The sequence below is a fragment of the Opisthorchis viverrini genome, assembly GCF_000715545.1.
Source record: "Opisthorchis viverrini unplaced genomic scaffold opera_v5_394, whole genome shotgun sequence".
Taxonomy (NCBI): Eukaryota; Metazoa; Platyhelminthes; class Trematoda; order Opisthorchiida; family Opisthorchiidae; genus Opisthorchis; species Opisthorchis viverrini.
In genome coordinates this window covers 262,516-286,772 of record NW_008752048.1, presented here as the reverse complement: position 1 = coordinate 286,772, position 24,257 = coordinate 262,516, and the positions used below count along the sequence as shown (strand labels likewise).

General features: G+C 44.5%; 1 protein-coding gene across 1 annotated transcript in view; it reads right to left on the bottom strand.

Annotated features, from left to right (window-relative positions):
* T265_10641 (hypothetical protein) overlaps positions 1-23,835 on the bottom strand; it is a gene marked incomplete at both ends in the record, with an annotated part of 35,489 nt that extends 11,654 nt beyond the window's left edge. Inside the window, 3 exons of the mRNA XM_009177080.1 lie at positions 5,864-6,139; positions 17,971-18,175; positions 23,789-23,835. Coding sequence (XP_009175344.1) covers positions 5,864-6,139; positions 17,971-17,973 — 279 coding nt within the window. The remainder of the gene's footprint in view (positions 1-5,863; positions 6,140-17,970; positions 18,176-23,788) is intronic.
* Between the last annotated feature and the right edge of the window lie 422 nt (positions 23,836-24,257).

Here is a 24,257-nt window from a genome sequence, read left to right as displayed (position 1 = left end):
TGTAAGTAGCTCAGATGGAAGAAAATCTGCGTGAGCGGAACTTCCAAGTAGGAAGCCAGCACACGAGGAGACAGTCAACACGGACAACATGATGCAGATTCCGTGATTCAATTACACTGCTGATCAGCGGCTCGTGAACGAATTTGGAAAGTTGCGGGTCCGAAACTCTGCAGTGTCATGAGAGGCGGATTGCTAATGAATCTTCATAAAGATAAAACAGTTGTACAGTGCTTTTCAGCTTTTTAGCACAAATTGGGTTCGCTAACAAGATGAAATTTCTGTTGAGGAATAAAGTGACTGAATGGGCTGATCTTCACCAAGGTTTGGGATGTCTCAAGCACTAATATATGGTCAAGTCATGGGGCTAAGTGATGTAAGTCCATTCATGTACACAGGTATGCGCGTTTCAGCTGAAGTGTGTTATTTAACGTGGCTCTTCTGGGTTCAGCGACTGTGAACCGGCTCATAATTACGTGTCGTGACTCATCAACTACCACCAGGTAGTGAAAGTGCGGGGACAAATAATCTGCCGAATAGAAAAAACATACTGATGGAAAGACAGGAGGATGCATGAGGGTGCATGTTCAACTGGAATCGACATGTCAGTGAGTGCTCTAACCCCTGATGAACTGGATGTCAACTACCCCAACTTCGAACAAAAACGCAACGGTGGGGCTCGGGCCCGTTAATGAGTTTTCGCGCTAAGTCAAACAGAACGAAGTGAGTTTGAGCATGCCAACCAATCATCAAACCGGCGCAGGTGGCGGGATTGAATAAGGTCACCAAGTGGGAAAGCTGACAATATGGTGACGAAATTCATATGCTAATTTAGTATTATTCAGTCCACATGCAAGGAGTTGGAGATGCCGACGGTTACAAATGAGCGGGCTTCCTTTGCTTCACAACTTTAAAATGACACTCAGCACAATGCTGAGCGGGAGATCCAGTCGTTCATCGACACTGGAAAACTGTGGAGACTCCAGTCCCAGATGAAGATCAAATTATAAAAGCTGCTGAATTGCGTGATACTAATTCGGGCGATATATGTGGAAATATAGTCTACCAAACATATTAACTTACAATGGAATAATCTCAACCCTTACAATGGTAGTACATTTCTGAATGATGGAAGTGTCTTATAAGAGGTCAATCCTTGTATGGAAGGCCTCATAGAAAGTTTCCGCATATTATAACACAGTGATGCCATCGTCTGGATACTTCTACCAAGCACGGTGTACGGTTGGCCATAGTGGCGCACTGAAAGAAGGAACGTCGACCCATCACTCACGACTATTGGACTGTTTTCCGTGATCGGTTTACGTTCTAGAGGCAATTGTACCAGCTACACTTAAAACGAAATATCTGGAGTTAATATGACCTGAATCGCAAAATGGCAGGTACCGGAACAAGCCACGATAAAAAGGAACCGTAGAAATGGTCACAATGTGAGATACATTGAGTGAATTTGAATCCCAACCTGGATCATATGGCGAACAAGGTCACTCGGACGGCTAAATATTCCCTTGCACAACCTAAAACTGATCAATCTGCGTGTGATGCTTTGAAGGAAGAGAATCGGACATTTCGGATAGAACTTATTCTGTGTGTATGGAAGAGACGTAGCCACCAGGATGCGTGAGATCGGAGCTACTCCTGGATAACAGAAACCCAGAAAGGAAAATATGAACTGACAGGAATAGATTCATACCACATGAGGGTTCGTGTTCGAGGTCATCCTTGGTGACCTTCAAATAGTCCAAACATTCAAGAAGGACAAGTACTTCAACTATGGCATCTTGTCAGTACGCTGCTGTCTGGAAAAAACTGGGAATTCGGGACACTGGCCGGTTCCTTGGGCCCAGAAAGAAGAAATCGAAAGCTTGTTATTGAAAAAAACCGGACGCTGTAAGGGCATCTGCCCCATCATGATGAAAACAGTGGCCCATTCTCGGCTGTGACAAAGTGATGAATGGAAATCTTGCGGTTAATAAACCGAGTTATTGTTACCCGAAGGACACCAAAGATTTTATCTCACCGCGCGACAAGGCAGATAAGTTTACTCAAATGCACTCTGATACACTCGCGTGGTACCAATCTACCTATACAGTTTGGGCTTTTCTTCACCAATTATAAAAAGCAGGTGAATATATACGCCGGCTGCGTAGAGAAACCATGGCTAGAAAGGGATTATCCTATAATTACAACAACAACAAGTGTGTAATATATCTCCTGGTAGCAGTCAACCCATCGGAAATCAGCAACAAAACCTCATTAGCAATTCAACAAAGTGCGCCCACGAATACGCACAATCGTATGAGATCGGTAGACACTTACGATCACCATGCGCTCTACTGGCCGAAACCAAAACCTTTTTTTCGACTGTACATACCTCGTGCAGAGTCTACGACACCGTACACTAGGAATGAAGTGTTTTTAGTTCTATTGAACTGAGAAAATGTGGCAACCAAACCAAACGACGATTCTCCACAGGAAGCTTTGTTGTACTTATTTAAGAATGACAGTAAAAGGAGACAGTATGCCATTCGATTAGACAGAAGCGCATTTGTCACTAATTTTGGTAAAGCTGTGGAAATACGGGTGAGAGGTGTTAATCAGATGAAAATCCCGTGCTAATTACTTTTTTACATATTGACCAACATATGACTAGCACCAGGCGGGTAGAACACGTTTCGGAACATGTCGAACGCAATAGCAAATCGACAAAACGAACAGTTTCGTAGATCGAGAGAGAGTAAGCATTATCCGTGCATATACACATCACTTGGAAGTTCGTACTCCAAAAGAATGCGTTAATCTGCGTGCCCATTCGGTGAGCTACAAATGAACGGCACTACGCTACCACCGTTAAGACCAGTAAAGTGACCACAGCACAGCAAAATTTCGGGGATCCTGAAAACAGCTGGGGACACAAGCCGCAGACCGATCCCCTACATTCATCTACCTCCACCAATCCTATTTCATCACCGTTAATAAGCACACTCACAAACGACCCCGCCGAGACTGTGCGGTTAATCAGATGGCCAATCTCAACCATGGAGTTGAAAAGGCGACTGTCAGACTAGATACAGGTCAAGTTATCACTAACATGAAGGACACCATTTAGACATGGTTTCAAGGTACTATTCTAAGCTGAGCTGTTGATCGTGATCAAGCGGAGGCTGCTATAGCAAAGTCGACGAAGCGATCGCTTTTTTAGATGGGTATTGGCGTGTTTCGTTTCTCCTGTAGGACGACAAAAACACGACTATCATCTGGTGGTCATGGGTGAGATGCAGTACGTTATCTACATACTTGAGGACAATCATGGGCTTGAACAATTTTTGTACCAGAAACTTGCAGTTAATGTACCTGACTGACGGTAACATCCACATTCTTAGCCGCTGAACAGAGTAAGTCGGAAACTGCATCGCTCGAAAAAAAAACTTTAAAATTGCCTGCAAGGTAAAGCACCGAACTAAGCAGGTTTTACTGCTCGTCGAGTACCCATTCCCACCCCGGGATTGATCCATGTAACAGCTCCGTGTTAAGCAGAGTGTTCCAAAAATATTTTACTGTCTCATGAATACTTTCAACCCGAACTCTCTTACACGTAAGTTCTGTCCAGATTTATTGTAGACCGGGTGACGTGTGTTATCTGATCTTGATTCAAAGTGGAAAAATCGTTCAGCTGTAGCGCTCTTTCGGTGCCTAGCTGCCGTGCCATCCAAAGGGAGCACGAGGGTTGGGATACTGCCAGGTTGCCCAAGTCTAGACAGGGGAAGTGGAGGGGTTGTTTGTTTGAACGAATTGAGTTATCAACAGATGAGACTGCAGTTACATCAATTTCTCAGGAACTACCAAGATTTATTAACAGTTCCATATGAATGGTGTGCATCATTTCTCCCACTAATATAAGAAAGCTGAAATATCTAAGCTCCGCAAGAATATGTTCTTCGTTGGCGGAAATCTGCAGCGTCAAGTCCGAGGTCATGTTCTGCTAGGTTTCCATTTTGTGGTGCCGAAATCTCACAACAGGAATCGTCCTTTAGCATAGAGGAAACCATCCGGGTTCACTATACCTTAGAAATAGCATTACCGATGGCCAAGTCTTACGGATACATTGTCAAATGACACTGAAAATATGCAGGTGCAGACATGAGTAATTTGGCTTTATCTGGATGTCAGGTCCCGCTGCACAACCGTATTGGAAAGCCAACTACTCGTTACGCTTGCACTCTGGTAAAACTAGGACACCGTTAGGTTGATGTGTCATGACCGAAGTACGGTAATACCGGAGGAAACGTCAAGACCAGACGGATCGATACTGTGTTCATGATATGAAATAATCACAAGAGAAAATTGAGAAGTATTGAAACCGCATAGAAGTAAATGAAGGTAAATATATGCTAAACCAATCAGGCGATGACAGAACTTCAAACTGGTGAAGAGTTTCCGAAAGGAACTTTGAAGTTAGACATTCATTTACACATGCTGAGATGAAAACTACTGAAACGCAGTAGTCTGTTTCTATTTGGCACGAAATGTGAACTAGGATAACACAGGATAACACATCAAGCAACGTTGTGTAACACAGAATAAAAAGTACCGAAAGATGGCCACCTGGCAGCAACGCTTTGGACGTTACTTATTCCGGGCATTTGTGCACTGCATGTGGCCACTTGACGTGCAGCCAAAGCATCGCTCCGAAAGTTTATGCCCAACTTAATTACCCGCAGCTGGTTAACCCTGCTGAGGGATAACTTCGACAGGACTCCGTCACACAAACAGACAAACCAACCCTATAGACAGAAAGTCTTATTGGGTGCAGAACCAACGCAACAATACGAGAACGATCAAGTCAGTAACCAGGTGTAGCCAAATGGTCGATCGATCATACACACGCGTATGTGCGTGGAAGTGACGGCCGCGTAAACAGTTGACCAACCAAAAGGGAATCTGCTGAACCATGAAGTTTATGCATACAAGTCTGAACAATCTAGGCAAAATGGACTGGTCAGACCAGATCAGTCTTCATTCAGTCTTAAAAGAGCATGGACAAATTACCCACTGGTGGAAAGGTTCACAACTCTGAACAATGAAAGAATCTCTGGCTGAATCTCTCTGCTGAGAGCATATCAATCTACATCGTTACCATTTTGAGAAATTACCGGATAAACCAGCAGGTAGAAAACAGGTGGATTATTGATCCATGGTAGCTGATGAGAAAGTGGATTGAACTGGATAGAGTCGCGCGCGGAACGAACAAGGGTGCTAAGCATACAAAGTGATGCTATAAACCAGAAATGGAGATCTTTCAAAACATTTGAGGAGAATGTTCAACAAAACGAGGTTCGACAACAAACGCGCATCTGGTGTGCAGGCAGTGTTCTTTTCCGGATTGAACACACTCTCATGAGGCTGCTGAAAGCTCTTTGACGGTTCATCGCCGGTCTCACCCATCAACAGGCAGGCGGAGTTTTCATCAACCTCAGGCTCTACTTGAACCGAAATCGTACAAACTTCGCGAAATACACCCATTTGCACGCCAATTTCGTTTTAACCGACTCGACTCGACTGAATTCTAGCTGAATCTCTTAGGATATTCTTCAACTGAATGTGCTCCACAAAGACCACCTCATGTTCAGGTTGAGACGACACTTGAGATATCGCAGTACATTGTATGTTCAGAACACTTCCTTTATAGGGTTGTAGTTGAAGAATACCACAACGAGAGATTAGGCTGAGATTCAAATGAGTCTTCCGTAATAATCAAGTAGGGAAAATCACTGTCTGACTGGCGCGCAGTTGTACTGCATACGAGGAGAGACAGGTAAGAAACGTATTCTGATGGAGACCGACTCACCTCCTCCCGGAACACATAGCCAAGAGTAGCTCCGGTAACTTGAGAGGTGAATATTACCAACAGTATTATGAAGTATGCACCGAGCAGGCACTGTGATTCGTGATAGGCTCCACAGCATCCGAAAAGGGCAGTGATTAGAGTGATACCGCCGACTCCCATGAGAGCGTAGAGAGCGATCTGAACAGCCACATAGTGTCCGGACGCCCGTATGATATCTTGTGCCTCAGGTTCTTGAGAGACGTATACGGAAAACCCTAGAACCACCAAACCGACCAGCTGAAGTGGGAGACGGAAGAAAAATTAAGATGGTGTAAGTTTTTTAATCTATACGAGTGTTTAATGAGGGTCAGTTGTTTCTATCCACCAACTCAGTTCAGGTGGTTAAAAACAAATGTTTGGTTTTCAGAAGTGAGTACTTATCCACTGATTGCACACTGTAGCACGGAATGCCAAAATACTGATCTGGTATACAAGCGAGAAAACAGGGATCCAAGTACACAGGATAAACTAGACGAGATAAATACCCTTGAAGGAGATTCGAAGCTACGACCACTCGCCGTTCTACCTTAAAAAGAACAAAAATTGTATTTTTTTTACAACAGGCACCTTACGTGACAAAACCGCTACCACAATTAGCATCGATGGTGCTACGCTCTTGGTGACCTACCGTGAATACTCAAATAATCGTGAAAAAAAATCAAGGCGCTCATCGTGAAAAGTTAGGTAACCCCTATTGGTGACGAAGCCATTAGCCTTGGATACTATCCAGGTATTAGACAAGCAAACCAAGCAAACTGATACCCAAAATACCAGTCGGCACCCGTCCTGTCTGTTTTGGCTTATCAAAGAGATTCCCGCAAACCAGTTACGTAGTCGGATGACAAGTAACAGTTTAAACGAGAATGATGTCCACAATGGACCTCGTCGTCATCATCATCGACAGCATGACATCGGTGTCCAACACCGATGCTACACTGCCTGAACAATGGACATTAATTCCAAGTGATCTGCGATAACTTTGCATAGGAAAGAGAAGTTTGGGTGCAATGTGGGACTTAAACAGAAAATTAATAGATAAAAACAGTGATGCAGGATGTTATAATCTTAACGCACTGATCACTGTGGGCAATAGTTTTCAAAAGTTTTTACAATTAGGTGAAATACCAGGTGAATACAAGTATATCATGTCAGGCGAATCACACCGTTAGTAGTACAGGCGTTTCAAAGCCTTACCCGTATTCTGCTACGTTTTGAGGAACTACAAATTTTCCGAACTTAGGCTGGCCTCCAAGCATAATAGCACAAAACATCGAAGGGTCATCTACCAAACCACCAGCTCACCAACAAATAATTCCTTTGTGTAACGAGATGGCTCAGTGGTTAGAACCCAGGCTCTGCATTCCGACTTCTTTCGTCTAGGCATGGGCAACCTGGCAGTACCCCCCCTCCCATCGGGTGGCACAGCAGCTAGGCACTGAAAGGACGTCACAGCTGAACGATTATCTTTTATCTTCAAATAATCCGAAGGCGAAGTGGGAGGTTAGGGGGCTTCAACTCCAATTTTCTTACGAAGGTGTGTTCTTTTGTTTTGGCTGGTTGGTACGGTGCATCTCTTACATTACATGGCCTGTAGGACCAATCATACTTGAGTCCAATCACACTTTCAAGCGCCAGGCTGATGAGGAAAATGAAGTGTCGAATAGGTTCAACAAAAACATTTGTCCGGTCGGTTTTGTACTTCACATAAACATTTGAGTTGTAGTTGACGGACAAAGCGTTCTCTAAGCACAGATTAACATGTTTCGTTTGTCTTCGTGAGTGAACTTTGGTACACAACCGACCTACAAACAAACGTCGAGTTGTAAACTCCTGCTCACTCAACTCCGTCAAGCCAGACGTGTAACGGTAAAAAAGCCAGCTGACTCACAATAGTTTGGAAACCGTGTCTTGTTTTCCGGTCAAGTCTATCTTCAGTTCACTGTATAACACTCGAATGGTTGAGTCACGCACGAAGGACGCAAAGATTTCGTCGGTAAACAACCAAGGGATATCCAACGGATTACGCCCTGAAATCGGCTGAAATGAAGTTCGCTATTCTGATAAAGAGATATTCGTTACAAGCAGTAGACAGGAATGAATCAACCAAGCAAGGGGTCAATCGGAGGCAGGAGTCGGATTGGGACGAAAAAAGTCTAGACTGAAGCACCAGAAGGAAGTTTCAGTGTCCTAACATTGATGTCATCTCACGTTGGTCCTCAAAGAAAGAGAGAATGACAAGGGGTCAATTTGAAACGAACATTCATAGCAAACAGAAAAGCCGAAATATCATTTATAATCGCGCTGAAGCCTGTGGAACTGATAGGTTTGGAGCGACTTGATAACAGAGGACGGTGCTAAGAACTAATCTACCACCAAAGGAAATAAGACATTAGACTCCGACGAACGTTCTTTTTACTCTTCTTCCAAACACCGTTTGGTTAAGACGTTCCGAATTCTCAAACACGAATCGTGAAAGTTTATTGTTCACTGCGCAAAACCGAACGCTAGTTTTGTTCGTTATGGGTTGATTGAAGCCTACCTAACAAAAAGGGGGCTAAAAAGCAGCATGACCAACAGTTCACATGTTAGACAACAACCATGGAGAGCAGCAAGCGGGCACTCAACAGAATCAAAAAAGTGCAATCATGATAACGACACATGATGTCGGTAAAATATGAACAAAACTTGCCACCATACGCCAAGCAGTACATACGTTTTACAGCATACGTTTTACACTAAAATGTACGAGTTTAGAGTGCATTCAAAAAAGTGTTCCATTAAATGTTACCGATCAATTCAAGTGACTGTTGGATCGATTAGCCGCATTGCTTTTTCAAAACAGCTATTCCGTGATGCACTGTTCTGCTAGGCTAGACCCAAGCACCCATAGATTATCCACCTTAATTTTTGAATTTGGATTGAGCGATTGGCACGCTATTTCATTAGCGTCATTTTTGGTATTGAAAGAGAAAAATGAAGTATACATAAGCACCCTCATGTTCGGCCTGTTCAAACTAGACCAATGGGTGCATTTGACCACAATGCGGACACCAACCACGATCTGAACCCTTCGAAACTAAGCACAACACTAATGGGCATTTGGGTTTCCTCACGTTTTGAACACATCATTTGGACAGTGTTCACAACTCTGGATTGGATAATCAGCGCGGTACTCCCTATAGGTCAAACAACTGATTTTAAACATGGTTATCCACGGTTCCTATGATTGTCGACCGTGTTCAGAAGGAACGTAGAAGTGATGTGAACATTAAAAATAATGATCGCCTAAGCTTATAATGGAATATGATTTCTCTGACAGATGGTTGTATGAAGGATTATCTGACCCATCATCAGCTTTAGATATGGTTCTTTGCAGAGTTCAATGAAGTAACTAATTTGGAGTAGATCCAACCGAATCACATAACCCAGAAGAAATAATAACGGATTAACCCAATGGTCCGGAGTACCACTTCCAGTCATAAGGCCGTACTTAATAAAGGAATACAAAGTCCAGTGTAAATGAATTACCAATGTCAAAGGCTGAACAGAGCAAACCCTTGGCAGTATACAAAAAAGACAAAAGCGAACACAATTCATGACCAGTTGTATGTGGTCGTGAGCTGGCTTGGCTTGATGATAAAGGGGAGCTTAAAGAAGCTTAAAGCTACCGTTAATGGACAAGAAGCCTTCGGATGCGGAATAATTTAGCTCGAAATAAGAACAGAGCGGCTGCAAGTAATCCCCAACCGAAGCGAAAAAGGAATTTGTGTTCTCAGGCGTATGCCCGAGATTTCCTGGGATTCGATTGAACAGCTGACGTCAGTGAGTGAATGAAAAGTCGCTCAGCTGTAGCACCTTTTCGGTGCCTAACTGCCATGCTATCCGAAGGAAGCACGAGGACTGAGATATTGCTAGGTTGTCCAAGCCAAGGCAGGGGAAGTCGAGATTCAGCTGTAGGGTTCGAACCACGGACCTTTCGGTCAGTGAATTCGCACTCTAACCACTGAGCCATCTCGCCCCCTCAGTGAATGAATACACTCGAACAGCCCAATAATCCCAAATCTAACCACCAATTAGAGGCAACAGTAAGGCCTTGAGAGGCGGAAAGGTATTACTTTCATTTAATGAGTAATGTACACCACTACAAACCTCGCTCCTTAGATGACCAACTCGCCTCACCCAGGTTGACTGCAGCAGCCTGTTCATTTGATACTCTCCCTGGGGAGTCGTTACAGAACCAACTCCTATTTACTCACCCTGATTATGGACCGTCTTGATTCGTGTGAAAATCCTTTCGACGGCCAATATCGACAATAGATCTTACCACCAGCTGTCCAACTTTCATGATCCTGGTCCACTCATTCCAGGATTCTGGTGAGATTTCCATCTAACATTCACGCCTAGGAGTTGAGCCTCTCTACCTATCGTCCTTCATTTGATCCATTTCTGAAAAGCTATCGTTTTCTTACACTTTTTCCATCCTTAGTTCTTCCGGAGACAGGCGCGTAACCGGCCACAATCCGGTTATTTGATCGACTAGGGTATATGAATGTCAAACGCACGTCAACATGAATGGGGACTTGCTTGTTGTTGACTGGATCGACACATGGTGTACTAACATACTCAACAGGTTCACTTCGTAATACGCTCCTTTTACCGACAGCCGTTCAGCTGTTGCGCTTTATTAGGCAATTTAGCTGCGGGTAGTAGGATGCTGGTTTAGTCGCTTGATACCGGACCGCTGCAAGCAATTCTTGAATTCTTCGCATTCAAGGCATGGCCTCTGCTCCGATAGGATCGCATCTGGTACCCTGCGGTTCGTCAAAACCTGATGCATTACTACTCCACTGGTCTTAGTCGCCCGTTGATTCGGCACGGCTGCCGCCTGCCACGAAGTGTTCTCCCACTACCGAAACGTAGTGCAACCAATTGCCACTGTCAACAGACTATGAGTTTTCGGTTTCTGATACAGCCATATGTTCCATGGGTGAGCTGCTCCTGTTGTATTCCCTTCATTAGCTGACAGTATGTATAAGTCCCAAGATACTTCAAAACCCTGGATAGCGGGCCCTCTGTCAAAATAAGTATTGTGTTTTAGAGCATTGTGTACGTACCATTGTGTACGTACCATCTTGTGGCATTCGACAATCAACTCTTCTCCAAGTCAAGAGGTAACACTACATCCAAATTATCGGCCTTCAGGATAAATGCGTCAACTTCATTCAAGCTCAGACTCTCCCGTCCAACAAGGCGGCTGCAATCTTCCGCAGCACAGAGCTTTTGTACCAGGAGGATACTGGCGCTTAATCTGACAGATTTATCTTCAACTCCTTGTTATGGTCATTCGGCCAGATGGTTCTCATTTACCGGTACGCTCGGATCGTGGAGTTATGCTCCTTTATTTAGAGTGCCCAGCACGCGAAGTATTCTTGGGAAAATCGGGTGGTCTTAGTCCGCTGGAGGGGTTTGTGGGCAACCTTACTGCAAAAATTCTGTTCCAGCAAATACGACCTCCACTTATTTTTGGTCCACACGATCGCTAAACACTTTTCTCGATAGCTGAATAATACCTTTTTAGGCACCAGTCAGGACCTGACTGGCACACTCGGTGACCCCATTCTTCTTAGAACTGCATCGATTCCCTGGTCACTGACGACCGAAGTGATGGTAAACATCTCTTCACCTATGGCCAGCTTTAAGATGGGTTGCTGTTCTAATACCTGCACTCCGGTACCTTGGAAGAATTCGTTCGCCCATTAAAACCTCCTGATTGACGGAAGTAGTCGGACAGTAGCGATAGGGTTGAAATTCATAATCAACTCACTATAGTGTCCAGAAAACTGACACGACAAGCGCTTTGAGATTGGGCAGACCCTGATGTTTTTCACCCCTGCGACCAACTTCATAACCCAATCTCACGTGTGGTGTGTTTCGGCTGCATGGATCCGCAGACCAGCTTTATGGATACACTCCAACACAGCTTTTAGGTTCGTGGCATGTTCTTGTTCTGAATCACCACAAACTACGGTCCCAACATTCAAAGACAGAAATTCTCCTGGAATAAAGTCGGGTGCTTCCAACCACAAACATGGTTTTCACCCAGGTCTCTGACTTGATGAATTTACCTTTTAAACACATTAAAATATCCGGGCCGCTGGGGGGAGTAAATATCCCCACAACTACCGGACTTCGGGTGACTGCACGCTTCTAGCCTGCCCCTAAAATTATACGAGCTGTTGGCCTCCTCGACCGTGCCTGTTTCGAGTATTTCTCGCAACTGCATATGGATATCATCCCGCAGATCAATCGGTATCCGGTGTGGGCTACGCGGTCGAAAACAATCGAGAGACGGAAGATTTCGTGCCGGAGTTACAGCAAAAAACCGAAATGGCATTCCACGCCTGTGAACAGTCCTGTGTGCCCCTTGATCAGGAAAGAAAGCTTTCGAACACGCACTTCATTCACTGCTTTGCGAAGGTAACCTTCGAGTCTGACCGGATCTTATTTCATTATCAGCTCGTCTCACTTCAGGCGTGCAGTCGGTACCGGGTTTCAAAGGGAATGTGCCTCCAAAGTAGTCTGTTTTACGTCCGGGCTAGTCATAAAGTCGTGTTGCACTGTTCTGTCGCCTATGTGTACTGTATGCAACGACAGTCCATCGATTTTTAATCGAAATCTGTCTACCGTGTTAGTGAGCACGGTTCGCTGACTGGGAGTATCGCACGGGCATTCTCAGTATGGCTCATTGGGTCACCGTCACATTATGGTAAGGTCGTCTCTTCGTGACGGCCTTCGTCGTGCATGGTGAAAATGATACAGAAGGTGATACGAAGCTAGATACTATGAGTTGGGTATTATAATCTCTTCAGGCACGTCCGTTCTACTCCATCACGGAAAATCGGATCGAAAGGAACTTGTCGTTGTTGGTTGTGTTAACTTTTATTCCGTATTGTTCGCACGGACTTCCAAATATTCTATGGAGCCTATGTCAGATCATTTCTTGAGTACTCCAGTCAAGTTGGCCTCCCTCTCATTGGCCGTGTCCAACGAAATGCTACAACAATGGTTACCGGCCTCAAATCCGCTGGTCATGGAAAGCGTCTGGAAATCCTTGATCCCTTTCTCTTATTTTACCGCTACCTCCCAGTGGGCCTGATACTTGCATACAACTTGTTTGAACAAGGTAAAGCCGGTAGATTTTTACTGGTGGGAACTTCTTAATAAGATTTTCAACAATACAGAAAGCACTTCTATGGGGCGACAATTTTACTCATGCCGGATATTTGATGTTTGAAATAACCTTTTTCCTACTGTTGTCCACACTGAATTAAGGACCCAGTTTAGTTATTTTTAGGTGCCTTTTTATGTGACTCCGCCCAAAAGCAAGCTTATCGCCCAACACTGAGGACTTAAAAAGCGGTGCTACACGCTTGTGCCTTCGAGGTGAACAGAAGCCGATGAACTACATGAACTCAACCCATAAAGCTAGAGCGAAAGCCGCGATCTCGTGCATCAATCCATAAATCCCTGAAAAAAGCAAACCGACGTCTCAGAAGTGTGGCTGGTGTAAGGTGGGTCGACGACTCTGTAATGAGGTGACAAGAAAAAAGTGTTTGCTTGTGCAGCGGGTACTTTATTCGCGCAAAACATCCAGTACCATCAACTGCGGCTGTTCAGCCATGTACGACGCACCCGTCTACCGACACGAGTGTTGCCTTTCGTACTTCCTCCAGAATAGCGCAAACTGCTAAGTGGAAAACGTGGGATTTGGTAGAAGAGTCTGGAGTGTGACAGACTGCGAAGAGTTCAGTTGTTGTTCGTACGGTTCGCCTTCCGGGATGGAGGTTCAGTAATCTCTCTACGCTTGACTGGATACAATGCGGGAAATGGCCAATAGTCGACTTCATTGTTCGCGCTGTCATTTTCTTTTCAGATTATCTGACCGAACAATCTGAGTTGTAGGCACATCGGAGTGCTATAGGGTAGCATAAAGACCTGCGTTCTCTCTTCCTCGTTTCAGGACCGCAGATATAACTAAAAAGAGGAGCATCAGTGTCAACACCGATTATTCTGTCTCTGGTGATAATAGTGACCATGACCTTTTCGGTGGGTGCTAAATCTCCCTGCCAAAGCAAGCAGGCGCTGGGAATACGTAGAACCCACCAGTAATTACGGATAGGTTGAAGTGATTTTTACCAAAATACAAGCTGCTGTCAGCAGTGTGTGGAAAATCTGAAAAACAGATCTATCTATGGGTAAAATTATTACTACCAAAAGCGGTGACGTCATCAGCATGCTGGCATTTTGCAAAAAACTGGATAAAACAAAAATATTTACGTGCATACCAACCAAATCTATTGGGAATAACCAAAACGTCGCTACAACGGATAGTTGACTAATTAATGTTATTTCATCTACTACAAATGCTGCTGAAGTTAACAACAGAAAATGGATCCACATTAGGCAGCAAAATCGCCCACACAAGGTTGTGAAAATCGCCAGCCACAAGTGGGATCCCTTCAAGTGGATCTGAGAAGGATGCAAATTTAGGTAATTATGTTATCTTCCCGACATACCTATATTCTGATGGTAACTTCAAGTTCCAATTGGGTAACTTAAAAAATATATATGTGATCCAGAAGAAGCTGTCTCTTTCCACACAATACTGTGCTGTGGACTACCTGGAGAAATAACAAGCAGCTGCTCAAACCCGATGTTCCCCAGAAACTCTGGGAATGTGTTCGGACGCGCCCGTTCATTAGAACCAGTAATCGTAAAGGCACTCCTACATATCTGCCAACCAAGACACGGGCTGGAGCCACAGCCCAAAGCCTCAGAGAAGGGATGTGAGCCAGAAGGGTTGACCAAACAAGGACCGAACTGATGCGGTATGTGGAAACCCAAAATAAGTAAAATAAAAACGTACAGCTGTAACACCCTTCAGGTGCACAGCTGCCATGCCACCCGAAGGAAGCATGAGATACTACCAGGCTACTCGGACTTAGACACGAACAGTCTAGATGCAGAGGTTGGGTTCGAACCACGGAGTTCCCGGTCTGTACGTTCGCACCTAAACCACCGAGCGGTCTCGAGCTTAAAATAAGTACATGAAAAGTACGTGTCGACTAAAATGGCTAATACAGCCGTGATAAACACCTAAACGACGTCCTTGAAAAACATAAATGGCTGTTGCAAGAATTCGAGGCCTTCGAATGACAGTTGTGCCAGCATTTAGGCTTCCAGGAACAAGGCCACGACGGGTGTCGAAGAGGATATAACGTGCCAAATGAAACCATGCTTCTATTAAAATTTTCTACGTACGTACACCGAAGAAAGGGATAATCTATTGGCTATTATTAACTGCAATGTGTAATAACACGTTACCGATACTGACCGTGCTACACTCATAGCAAACGACTTTGCTTCCTGCTCCCCTAAACTCCTTGATTCATAATGAGAGCTAGCTGCTATTCAAGCAAAGTCAGTACTTAGCGAGATCACCTGCTCAGTCAACAGGTGAAACATTATTCACAACCCTAGATTGTTGCAATAATCATGCATTGGATAGATTTCAACCACTTCCACCCCGCAACTTAGCCCTCCTAATCGACAAGTAGAAATTCAGCATGGGTATTACATGGTCCAGCTACTTTGGCTTGTAGCGCTTGATGCATTTTTCGGGAAGCATCACGGGAAGCCGTCTCCTAATTGCCCTTTCGCGAATTCACTGGTTCTGTGATATGTGGTCAATAACCGGAAGATGTCTCAAATCCTTTACCCGTAATGACCCGGTCTCAAAGGAATAACAAAACGACTTGCTTTGTAGTCTGATATACGCGTCCTTTGAGACTCAGTGAAATCCTTTTTTGGCGCCACAAGTGGCGCAATTTGGAAAACGCAAAGCTGGTCTTCGAGACCCGTGCGTTCAATTCGCTAGTCACAATACAGTAGGGGAAATTCAACTTCCGAGGTACGTACAGTGCTCCAAAATTCTTAGTATCACTACTTGAATTCTCATAAACATGTTCAAAGACTACACGTCCTGGAACTTGACTTTGCACCTTGTGGACCCAAAGGATATGTCAAAGGACTGGATAACCTTGGCCAACTTCTCCAGTAATGCTTGTGCTCATTATTATTCTCCCGAAACGAGAACAATGACGTCTGCATACTCTAGGTTGACAAACTGCTTGCTCGGAGAGATCTAAACGCGGGGATTTCTAATTTCCACCCAACCATCTCAACAATAACGAAACTAAACAAAAATAGAGATGGTAAACATCCGGGCATCACTGTTTGTAGAAAAGCTGTTGGAGAACTTCCTACACACTCTTACGCACCCACAATTATGTGTATGATATTCTCGGAATTCTAGGACAAACCCTGTTGCACAAGTGTATTAAAGATAACCAACGATCGACAGAACTGAAAGCACTGTTGACGTCAAGGACCACAGTGATTGTAGGACACTGATAAGCATGCCGCATGACGGAGTGTGAAGATGCGGTCTACACAGTCACATCCCGACCGGAATTCTGCTTGCTGTTCTCGGGTCACGTTTTTACGCGCCTCCATAAGACGATATAGAACGAACGACGTGAAGAATCTAGTTACAAAGCAAGTCAAGCTAATTTCTCTGCGATGGCCAAGCTCACATCGAGCACCGGTTTTGAAAACAGGCACAATTAATGACTCAGCCAAGTTGGTTGGGAGGGCTTGTTTCGTTAAATAGAGGCGAATAAGTAAGGTAAGCACCGACTATAGATTTCATTTTCGCCTTTAAACGGAGCGAGTGGGATTTCGTCAGGACAAGCAGGTGGATGATGCGTGAAGTATAAAGAGAATTCGCTTATTCCCGAAGCCATCGGGTGTTCCGAGTTCATTGTCGGTGGCTCCTTTGATGGTTGCGAATCCAGCTAAGTAACTTTATGCAGCTGTGAAAGTGTTTATGAGTTGTTGTTTTTTAAGATAAGCAAGGTAGTGTTACCAGTGACTGTTCCGTTCACCATTGCGCGTCAGCTGGGACAGTTTACGCACATTACCAGTTTTTCGCCTCCTCCAACTCTTCGACTTTCTGGATCAACCAAGGTCCTCGATCCGCGCAGGCACTACTTTTCACCTAAAGTCTAACAGTTCGCTAGCGGTTTTGTACTCTCGACTGGAAGAAATACGTGTCCAAGCTTCCAGTGACCTAAGCATGTTGTTCAAGATCCAGCGCTTGGATCTAGTTGGTTGAACCATTCGACAAGCGGAACGCGTAGCATCTTGTAAGTTTACGGACAGTAACTTCCAGTGCGACTAGTCGTTTAGCTGTAACACCCTTCGGTGCCTAGCCGCCACGCCACCCAAAAGAAGCACCAGAGACGGGATACTGCTAGGTTACCAAAGTCGAGAGGCGCGGAAGTCGGGTTTGAACCACGGACCTTCCGTTCAGTGAATTCACGTTCTAACCACTGAGCCATCTCGCCCACACTTCCAGTAAGACAAAATCAGAAAGCGAGTTTTTCCAAAAGGACTACAGTAGGTGGCTCATGTAGTTATTTTGACACCAGGGTCTGAAAGCTTCTCAATAGCCAGTCTCGATTTCAGTCCAAGAGGACTAACCAATTGAACCTCATTGCGCCCAGTTGCGCATTCATGTCTCTGGTAATCACAATATTATATGAGCTCTTAGTCCACCACAATAAATAATGAATCGTTCAACTAAGCCCTCTTTAGGTGCATCACTGGCATGTTATCCGAAGGAGGTACAACGGCTGAGGTGCTGCCAGGTTGTCCAAGCTTAGCAGTTGAGATGAAGAGGTCGAGTGAGAACCACAGACCAGCCGGTTAGTAAGTTCGGGCCTTAACAACTGAGCTATCTGGACCCCACAATAAGATGTCTAGGGCTTCGTAAGAACTGTTTTGAAGTGTATGGAAGGTACAATCTTCTGTGGCCATGTAGATCTACGTAGATCAAACAAACAGGCAGCGACTATCAGTATCTTTATTGGATAATCTCACAGATGTTGCCGAATTAACCGCACAGATGCAACTCTTAACAGACAACCATTCAACCAAAGACCCACCATATTGACGCCAAGTATAGCCGCACACACATCAGCATCAAGCGAGTCTAGTTTAAGAGCAAGAACAACTTGTTGTCCTGCCTCCTTCAGAGCGCGAACATTAAAATCAGCCAGGTGGGCTGAACGAGGAGACTTCGAGATGTCCGAGGCAGTCAGCGCTAACTGGCGCGCAAAGATTCCGGACAAACTAACAGGGTTGTCATTTCTAACGGATGTGCCTATAAGGAAGGTCATTATTGTGGTTGGGATGGGTGAAGAGAAAGCATGTGAAAGAGAAAGAAGGAAGACGCTACCAGAAGCTTACTTTTGCTTACCCGCCCTGATGTAAGCAGCAAGTAAGGCGACCCGGCTGGTGGCACCGCGCGACGGTTGTGGCGAGATTATTGTTAACTGCGAATATCACGGTTGTACACGGCCCTGGGTATTGCCCCGGCCTGGACAGGACGTCATCATCATCAGCTGTAAGAACCGCGTACTCGTCGTACAGTGGTTGTAGCTGCCGCAGTTTCGTTCGCCGATGAGTTGGTTGGGGGGTAGCTGCGCATTGCACGCGCGAGCTGGTAAATTGGTGCATAAATCCAGCACTGTCAGTGGGCTGTCAAGTGGGATGGGTTGGAAAAGGAGCTATGCATTGAAGGCAATAGCTTTGATGCACGAGCGCAATTGAGGGCGCGATTGGGCCATGTCTGATAATGTCTCTAGACCTGGACAGGACGACTTCGGTCGTAAATCAAAACCTTTAACCCGAAAGTCTAACCGCAAAGCAGCAGTGGTTGGCATAAGACCTTTATAGCAGTCTTTAGTTTAAGGAGCAAGTAGACACATATTTCAAACCTTAACCTGGGGGCAGGAGAATTTTAGTCAGACCTCCACTCATCGAGTACACCCAATCTGGTATGGAAGGCCCTGAGTATCACGCGTGCACTTCACAGTGTCACGGGTTCACATAGATGCACGACCTGGTGGCAGTCACTCTACAGTCCAACTTTCTTGTTGTAAAGCCATCCAAAAACAAACATGTCGAACACTTCTGATTACCAAAAGGATCGTTTCACGACTGTTTTCTAACACCGGATACCAAGAAACACGTATTTGGCGGCTAACATTTACAGTACCCCACACCCTACTAGCGCTCCTGGCTAGAAATGACAGCCATCTGTAAAGACATCCCAGAAAAAATGAAGATATTCAAAGATAATGGCATAGTAGTTTGTGTAGAACCGAAGATCAACGTACAATCATGTGGGGGACACAAAAATGGACTTGAGATTGATTAGTGGTTTTCAGCCATAATGGCTGCTAATTGGTAAGTTCAGACCCATTTGTAAACGACCAACTCAGTTGCCTTCCCAAATACACCAAGCAAACAAGCAGAACATTTCAGGTGTTCAGCCACACAGATGCTGCGTGATACATATTAAATCAAGCGACCGAAAGATGTCAAACCGTCTCTTTAATGTGACCTACCAAAGCGTTTGCGATTAATAAACTGTGGAGACCATTTACCCGACGGCAACAATACTACTTCATTGCGCTATGTAGCGGTTACCCAATCTGATTAGTGCATCCGCATCCACTGTCTCCCGCGTGCTTTGTTTTGTTCCACATACCACAACTTGCATCACCAGATAAGACGTGACTTGTCTGGATTGATGACAGCGCCTCTCTAAAATGGGAGTATTTGTAACGCTTACCCTTCTGCTTAATTACTCCTCTAATCAATTTCCCACCGGCACCTACTACCCCCATTCCATTTCGTCTGTCTCACAATCACGCGTCAAAATCGTGACATGAATACGCCAAAAGTCAAATCCCGTTCCATGACCTTTCGAACGACACCAGGTGATTTCACATTGTTTTCATGTCCCATTCATTGCAACGACCTATATACAGGAACAGAACACAATCAAACACTCACACACGCATCACTCGCGCGTCGGACCGCACCAAAAACTGCGGACAACCAGAATCGTGTAGCAAGGAATCTGCCAAAAGAAACACGACTACCTGCACCCAAACGAACTCGGTGGAACTACTGCAATTCACACTCAGAACGATAAGTCTTTCGTTTGAACCGTTCTGTTTTTGGTATTGTATTGTATTTGACTGCGGTGCACCTAGTTGTTGTAACCTCACGCCCTAAAAAACGGTTTTATTAGTGTCTCTTTCTCGCCTTCTGATTTACCAAGTGGTTTCCGTTGCTAACAAAAGAGAACACTAATAGCTACTTCTGAAGTCTCGATCGAATATGAGCGTGAAAGATAGTTTTGTAAGCGGTATGGTACGTTCACATCTTTGTAGACAGTTACAAGGTCAGTACTGAACACAGTTGCAATATGGTGCTGGACAAAATTGCATCGTATATTCATTTACATTCGGATAGACACACCGTAAAATTGCTTTTTTAGAAGTACAATTTCTGTAGCCATGTGAAAGCTACACTTACCACAACGAGAAAGTTGAACACAACTAATAAAATCCGCAAGCATTGGACACAACCCATCATCTCAAAGCGATTTTGGTTTGCCGGGACTTAATGAAGGCGTGAGTACAGACAAGAGAGTTGACCGTTCAAACAACTCCACAGATCAGTAGGCCTCACTGAATACAAGGGGTGCTAGGAAACACAAGAGAGATCTGGTGACACCTTTAGAGAGTAAAGCCGATATTCTGTAGGTGTGAGGATGAACTTTATTGCACAGTCGTATCGATTTCTGCTCGGCTAGGAGTCTTTTTTCCTAGTCTCGAATATATGAGAGGTTGGTTCTGGTGTACTTAGTTGTGTGGCGTTTTGTACCTTTATTTTACTTCCATTATAACACTACGTATTTCATCAATTGCATAATCGTTTTTTGTTTGAATACGAAAAACTACAAAAACGCGCACTTGTACAATTTCACAGAATACAAGCGTGGTCACGTGCTTCGACCCTCTCTTCTGATTTCGCTCGCGCTTGCAGCGGTCATTCGCGAGTCTCATGTACTAACTCTTGCACCAAAACATTTCAGACATCTTCAGAATCTATTATATGCGGGAACTGTTCAGAAGAAGACCTCTGGACCAACATAATTGGATTATTGTTTATTCGCTGACCTGGGCCAACGACGAACTATTTTAAAGAGAACAATTGTTAGTGAGTCTGTTCCGTCTGGTCTCTTTATTTTTGTATACTCAACCTAGCGTAATCATTTTTATTTTTTTTGCCACACACTCCTGGTAAACTAACTTACTGCGTAGCCAGACCACTGCAGTTGACAGAGCCGGTCGCTCTGACTGGATACGCTATTCACGGAGGCGCTGCCGGCTCAGCACATGTCCTGTCGTGAGACCGTCTCTTGACTGAGCAATCAAGTGTAGAACCCATTGCTGCCTTCAATGCATGTCAGACTATAACACGATTTCACGGATTATTATAAGGTCGCTATATCGCTGATTTTATGACCCGGATAAATCTGGTTTTACTTCATAAGTTTTTTTAGGAAGTCAGGCGGCGTGCAAATCTATCTGGGCTGCAAAGCGATGGGGAACTTGAGGGATACATCGCCGTGCACCAGAAGAGAAATATGACGCCATAGCCTCCGCGATTTTCTAATTCAGTGTTGTTAGTGCGCTACCGCCGGAAGGAAGTGAAATATGCTGTTTTGTAATATGATCACTGCGTCTAGGGAAATACTCCATTTTTCTGCATATTCTCTCCATTTGCCTGTAGATGGATAATTTTCAATTGTGTGATGTACGCACCGCCCTTTGTTTTTGCCAAGAATAAACGTGTGTTATGTCTACTTTTGTCCCTTATTTAACTCCTCAAACCAGCTAATCACTGGCTTTTTGGTGTTGTACTGTGGTTTGTTATAGAACGACATGAAGTAAACAGCGTTCCAAAGAACCTTCACTTGACCCCTAAATGCGACACGCCATAAGTCGCTGTTCAAGAAAATGAAGAAACATATCAATGGTATCAGGAACAACGCTGCAGATTCTTATTGTAAATCAGAGAAAGTCAATGATCATTGTTTCATTTGAATTGAGCACTTTATGCCTATTCATCATATCTCCGTTCTAATTACCTATCGTTAGTCTCCTGTTTTCCAACCCTAATGAGCATTTGCGTACCCCGTAGTTGCTGGCCCCACTTATCCGGCTTCGCATGCACATTCTTATCCACTACGCGAACTTTTGACAATCTAGTCAGGTACCTACTTGAGCACATAACCCGAGCTCTCGGAGAGTCTTCAAGCATGTTGTCCAGTACAACATCTCGGTGCTCCCAGCCACTATTTTCTTAACCTCTGCATTGCTTCTGACGCGGCCGTCACTACTAGTCTTCTGCTCCAACTGGGCTCAAGTGCATTTTGCGTGAATTCGTCGCACGTGCCACTTTATCGTGCCATCAGTTACATGATGGTAAATTTTTATCAGAATAGTATTTCAGAGGGCTTCCGCTTTCACTAAGATTTGGCGCTACATTCAAGAGGAATGGCCAGTGAATGCAGTGATAGTTAATGGCCAAACATAAGAGATCGCACCTTACGTGTGTTTCTGTATTAAACCTCAGTTGCTATGTCTACACAATTTTCTACAACATTTCGTTATCCACGCTGAAACCTCATTTAAGTGGTAAGTACTTCCGAATCCGAAATATTCTCGATTACTTTACATCTAGCTTAGCAGTGTTTCCCAAAGCACTTTCGCCAATAAGATAAGACTCCCATCTGTTGCGCTATATACATAGAATATCTCCATTCGTGATCCGAACTATGATTGTGACAGAAAACATGTTATTTGCCTCATCTAAAAAGCTCACCCTAAACTCATCAGGAACAATATATAACAATTTTTCGACCGTCATGAAACCAACGACCTCCAAGTGAAATCCGACGGACACGTGTGTCACGCATGACGGAAATGGCCCGGAAGGTAGTACGAAGCTAGATGCTATGAGTCGGGCATCATACACTCATCGGGCTCGTACTTTTTACTCCACCACAGGAAATCAGATCGCAATGAACTTGCGTTCCTGGTATGATTGGGTTCACGTTCAACCCGTGTTATCCGCATGGGCTTCCAAATACTCTGTGTAGCCTATGTCAGACCACCTCTTGGTCAATGTAGCCAAGTTGTCCTCCCGGAATACAGGAGGATCATAAGTATTACTGTGCGCGTACAACCAGTTAGTACAAATATGTTTTCAAGCGTCAAATCCATTGATCATGGAAGGCGTCTGGAAATCTTTGTTTTCATGCTTCATGAGGAGAGAGAGATCAGAAGGGCGGTTCACAGAGGCATATAGAAAGATATCGAGTAGCAGCACAGTAAGCACAGTAACGCGTCGTCGATAGTGAGTAAGTGGTCCCATCCCGAATTTCTGAAAACTAAAATTATACAGTGCGATCTTTCTTCATACATATCAGGCAGAACGTGCCATGCTGATTTTAATGGAAGGATTCACCTTATTAATGCGAAAATTTTTCCACCTGGGAGATTAAATCCTCATCGCTTTAGGTCGAAATATTCTTCTGGGCTTGGACATGGAATTGACCTTGACGATATAATCCCAAAATACGCGGAATGGTGCACCGATGGGTACTACTGATGAGGACATGCGATTCATGCATAAGCCAGCGTTCTGATTGGTTAAAAGTGCACAAGCCAGGAAACGCGCGTGTTCAAATTGTATTTGTGCACAAACCAAGAAAAAACGAGTTAAACCGCTGGAGCGCACAAAACAAGGAGGGATGGACTGTCAATGCAAGCGAGAAAATAGCATGAAACAATTTTAATAATTTATTGCAGGGGACCTCTGTAGAGAACAGCTTACCAACAATGTGCTCCCTCTCCCAACCACATGTAGCAGCCAATCTCCATATTTATTCCCCTTGATCAGGTGAACTGGAACCTCCCGCTTTTACTGAACCTTTTTTATAACTCTTACGGACTTTGGCCGGACATTGTGATTGCTGCGGTTGCCCGCCGTCGATATCTGTTTCGTTGTGACGATATCGATTTTGAGGCGAATTGATCTGCACTTTATCCTCAGGCTGGTGAATGTACCGCCTTATTTTGTAACCCTAAGGCATCTGCAGAGGAGAATCCGTTGAGGTTTGTTGATTGTGTATATTTTTATCTTTGCAATAGTACCGCGATTCCAAAAATCGGATTCCTTGGTCGTTTTTGTGGATTGGCACGCGCGACTCAAGCTCAAAATGCAGAGAGCCGTAAAACCTCTGCTTCACTGCGTGAAATATGTGCAATAAGACGTTCGTTAAATGAGGAATCTTAACGTCACA